This window comes from Oratosquilla oratoria, chromosome 1, assembly GCF_046742065.1.
Source record: "Oratosquilla oratoria isolate Oo_2021 chromosome 1, ASM4674206v1, whole genome shotgun sequence".
NCBI classification, from domain to species: Eukaryota; Metazoa; Arthropoda; class Malacostraca; order Stomatopoda; family Squillidae; genus Oratosquilla; species Oratosquilla oratoria.
Window position 1 is genome coordinate 27,443,762 of NC_134777.1, and position 5,000 is coordinate 27,448,761.

The 5,000-nt window shown below is 50.6% G+C and overlaps 1 protein-coding gene across 12 annotated transcripts in view; it reads left to right on the plus strand.

Annotated features, from left to right (window-relative positions):
* The window catches only part of Ptpmeg2 (Protein tyrosine phosphatase Meg2), a 520,977-nt gene that overhangs the window by 260,823 nt on the left and 255,154 nt on the right, over positions 1–5,000 (plus strand). For 4 of the 12 annotated variants that reach the window (XM_076197022.1, XM_076197088.1, XM_076197031.1 and 1 more), the window contains exon 1: positions 1–527. This exon is cut by the window's left edge and continues 276 nt beyond it. The exons of 6 other annotated variants lie outside the window; for them this stretch is intronic. In XM_076197022.1, coding sequence (XP_076053137.1) covers positions 429–527 — 99 coding nt within the window. In that variant the 5' untranslated portion in view covers positions 1–428. Of the gene's footprint in view, positions 528–2,821; positions 2,903–5,000 lie in introns of those variants that run through there. 2 more of the 12 variants (XM_076197134.1, XM_076197040.1) reach the window with 2 other exon arrangements.

Below are 5,000 nucleotides of genomic sequence, written 5' to 3' on the forward strand. Positions count from 1 at the left end.
TTGTGTTGACCTTGTAGCACCCACGGGAGCGTCAAAGGTGAGGTGACTTCGGTATTGCACCGAACTCCAAATTTCCCCCCCTTACGAATAGACGAACGGAAGTTGTGTACAGACCCTTCTTCCCCATCCCCCCACCCTACCCCTCTTTGTCGGTCGAGCAAGGAAGGCAAGAAGAGCCTTGACCCCCACCCCACTGCCCCTCACCTCCACATCTCCCCTTCCCCCCCTCCCCCGTCAGCTGGTCAGCACTCGTGGCGTCCAGTCTACGGCGTAACAGACCCACAATTGGGAACACTTGAATTCTGCCTGAAGGACTTTGTCAAGCGAGATCGCGTTTTATCAGTCAACTTCGGATGCCACTTCATCAGTAGACGTCACAAGGTGTGTCTGCTCCCCCTCGCACCCACGTCCACCCCGCTGCTTGGTGCATGAAGGCGGAAACTCCGAAGACAAAGTGGACGATGAAGTTACCCAGGACAGTTGCACCGCCGGAGATTAGGATGGTGCCACCCTCCGACAAGGCACAGGTAAGGTTCTTCAAACCCTTTGCAGCCAAGGGATTGTCTTGGGGATGAATAGATAACCCTGGCAGTAGCCAGAATGAAATATAAAGAATCAATCTATACGGAAAGGGTGAATCGTGTTAGTGAGGTCCTGCGGTGAAAGGAGAGACTGGTGTCGGCAAGAGTGGAAGAATAGTGGCAACCGCTACTGAAGAGGTTAAAATGTCCCTCCTCAGGATTAGTCTGTGCTTCCCCAGCGGAAGAATGAGCTGTCAGAAGACCTTTTGGTTAATAAAGAGTTTGCAAATAAGTGGTTTGTCCTAGAAAAACGAAAAATTTGTGTCCTATCACACGAGGGTCATGAATGACATTGGCAGAGTAACTCGAGCGCTGCACGTAGGTCAGATGCGACGACCGCAGTCACAGTGAAGCGCTCTTGGTGTGAGCTCCTTGCCTTGTACCCCGTGCTCGCGCGTGCACGCGCTCACCTGTCTTCGATCGTCAGCAATGCTGGCGGGGAGCAGATGTGACCGTGGTAGACCCGCGGTGCCTGCGCCCGCCGTGGCTTCTTTATTTAGAAGGCCACAGCGTAGTAACAGGACGTGTTGCACGTTATTTACCACGTGCAACCCCCCCTCACACGTGTGTGGGATGACGCTCTCTCGCACGTGCAGTGTCACCACGTTCCAGCTCGTTACACGTGATGCGAATGATCGTGGGATTGGTTTTTAGTCTCTGTAAGGTTTCACGAGGAGACAGGTGTGGTTGTGCCCTTGTCAGGTGGTCAAGGTCACCGGGAGAGAGAAAGAGAAAAAAAAGCGCAGACTTGTGCTGATCGTAACTTCGGTTAAGTTCAACTTGACATGGGTCAATTGGAAGAGACTTGCGTTATTGGAATGTGCTTGGGGTACTTTAGGTCTATTTAGACACAAAACCCAGTGTAGTAAGACAGTTTCGAATTAGCTTAACACACACCCACGCGAGCGCGCGCATTCTGCGTGTGTTTATATATTACAACGTCATATGTAATATATAAACGAACATGCACACACACACACACACACACACACACACACACACACACACACACACACACACACACACACACACACACACACACACACACACACACAGAGTGGTGGATGTATGGAACATACTAGACGAAACAATAGTGTGTGCAAAAACAATACAAGAATTTAAGAGCAAATTAGATATGGCGAGATACAGAGACGGGAAACCACGAGCGTAGCTCTTCTTCCCGTAAGATACAACTAGGTAAACACATACACACACATTTTGCGTGTTTTTATATACAGTATAACGTCATAGCATAAACAAACATGTACACACACACACACACACACACACACACACACACACACACACACACACACACACACACACACACACACACATTGTGTGTTTATATATTACAACTTCGTCATATGTAACATGTCATAAGCAAACATGTTCACACACACACATTTTGCATGAGTTTATATTATAGATATAACGTCGTCATACTACGATGGACTGCCGAAAGCAAGCATGTTTACTCACACACACACACACACACACACACACACACACACACACACACACACACACACACACACACACACACACACACACACACGACTCGTGACACAGTTGGTAGAGTTCCCGGCTGCCACTACGGTGGTCCGGGTTCGAATCCTGCCCATGGCTGAAATAATTTCAGTATCGCTGCGCTGCGGGTTGTTACTCCAACTCGTGGGCGGAAAGTTGGGGTGTGTGTGTGTGCATGTAAGGTGGCAGCATTACCCATAGATTGGTCATATATGAGCTCTGAGCTCTCTTCCGGGAGGGAAATAGCCGTCAGCCACGAGTCCAACACGTGATCCAAGTTCATGGTGAATCACACGCACGCACCCACGTATACACATGCACCCATATATGCACACACTTTTTGAACCCCATTAATTTCATTGTTTAGTTTTGTTTTGAGATCTGAGGATTTTATTCAATTTAGGGGTGTCTGTCAAGACGAATGGGCGAATCTTTGTCGCCAACGCCAGCATACTTCAGGAAGGAGGTTTGGTGGGGGGCGGGGGGATCTGGCTGTTCATGGTAAAGCAGCAGGGGGCAAGGGTGGGGTTGGGGGGGTGCGTGGCATAGTTTCGTGGAACTGTGCAGTCTTGGTTTGGTCACAAAGACTTGTGGCCACCCTCCTATTATCACCACCGCCGTGGCACCACCACCGTGGCACTCCCACCACTGCCGAAAAGCGTCACTATCACTATGCTTGAAGCTGCAACTACGACTACTACAGTTTCCTCTGGTGTTACCGTGAGATGATGAAACTTGCCCGTGCCTGCGGCTACCGACGGCTCGTTTGGCATTCCCTGTCGTTAACCCGGGTAGGTGGTTATTCATTGTCTCGACATTGTCGTCACCCATTTTGTCAGACCCCAGGGCCGTCGTTGCCAACATCTGGTGTCAGCATGGGGTCAGTCTTCTTGGCTACAAGTGCCTCTTGTTTAACGTCGGTGTCAGTGGATGGGAGTTGTGCTTTATTGGTATCGGGTGACACCAATTTGTCTACGCCAAGAATTCTCAACCTTTTTCCCGTTTTCTACGTACACCGAGAGTCCTCAGACCATCGACCCGTACCTCCATTAACCTGACACAGATTATAGAATGGTAATATATTAAGACTAGTTAAATTTACAATGGCACCGCAATGGATATCAAATGGGTCCGATTGTAATGACTATTCATCAGTTAAGCATTAACATAAAAAAACGTACAGTGTTCTCTGCAGATTTAAATGTTTAGGTAATCTTTCGCTAGTCATCTAAGCACCCTTTCAAACCGTCCCGAGGACCCCTGGGCTACGCCATTCTTCACTGTCGCTCACGTGTCCGTGGACATCACTGATGACAACTATGATCTCCGTATTCCCAACCGTGACGCAGTCTTGCTTAACGTTAAGATGACAGGCTGTCACGTGATGTCCATGACACGTCACCGCTTTGCGACGCTCCGAGTGACGTCAGACACAGTGATGACGACGGTTGACATTAGTTATCATGCAGCAGGTGAAAGACATGGGTTGCGCAACGTCGACATGTCACGCGATCACGTGATGTTGGTGTCACGTGACTGCGTCTTCGTAACGTTCCGTGTGATGATGGTGATGAAGCAATACCTTGGTCCATCTTGTCGCAACGGTGGCGCCACGTCTCGATAATGTTGGAGATAATTCTAGATAATCTCCCGCTCCTCCTCTCTCCTTCTCTCCATTCCCTCTCTCCCCACTCCCTCTCTCCTCACTCTCTCCACTCTCTTCCTACTCTCTCCCCACTCCTCTCCTCACTCTCTCCCTACTCCCTCTCTCCTCCCACCCCCCCTTCTCACCACTCCCTCTCTCACCACTCCCTCTCCCAACTCTTACCACTCGTCCCCACTTCCATACCTTACTCCTATAATTATACTCTTCATCTCACACAGATCGTATTCTGTCCCTCCCAGTCCAACTCTTCTCCCCTTTACCCAAGTCTTTCGCCCTTCCATCCCCTTCTTTTAGTTCCCCTTCTTCACCTCTCACTCTCTCTTCCCATTTCCCCCACTCTCATCCTCACCCCCTCTCTCCTCTCTTCCCCTCTCCCCTCTTCATCTCTCCCCTCTTCCTCTCACCCCTCTTCCTCTCACCCCATTTCTCCTCTCCCCCCGTTTTCCCCTCTTCCCCTCTCCCCCTTTCTCCTCCCTTCCCTCTCCCCCTTTCTCCTCTCTTCCCCCTCCCCCTTTCTCCTCTCTTCCCCTCTTCCCCTCTCCCGTTCTCCATTCTCACCTCCCTCTCTCCACGTCTCCACCTCTGCCCCGTCTTTCACAGTCTTTCTCCCATCTTTTCCCTCCCCGTCCATTCCCCCCACTCCTCTCTTTCACCCTCTTTCCTGATCTCCCCTCTCTTCCCACCTCTTACCTCCTCTTCCCTCACCGCTTTTCCCCGCTTCCCCTCACCCATTTTACAACTCTCCCCTCTCCTAACCCTCTCCCTCTTTTCTCTCTTTTTCTCCTCGCCTTCCCCTCTTCCCCTTTCTCATTCCCATCACCTTCTATCCCCGTTCCTTCTGTTCCTTTTCCCTCTCTTCTCTCTTCCTTACCCCCGTCCCATCTCCCCCAACGCCATCCATTCTCCCCCCTCTCCTTACACAAGTTATATTCTCGCCCTCATAACTCCTCCTCCCTTGGAGTTCCTTCCCCCTACTCCTCCCTCAATTGCAAATATTCTCATTCCCCGTCCTCCCTCTCTGGGCCTCCTCCCATTCCCTTTTCCTCCCCATCTGAACCCCATTTCCTCGCCCTCTTGTTTCTTGTTACCCCCTACACACACACACACACACACACACACACACACACACACACACACACACACACACACACACACACACACACACACACACACACGGCTCGACGGCGTACTGGTAGCGTTCACAACTGCTAACACAGCAGTAT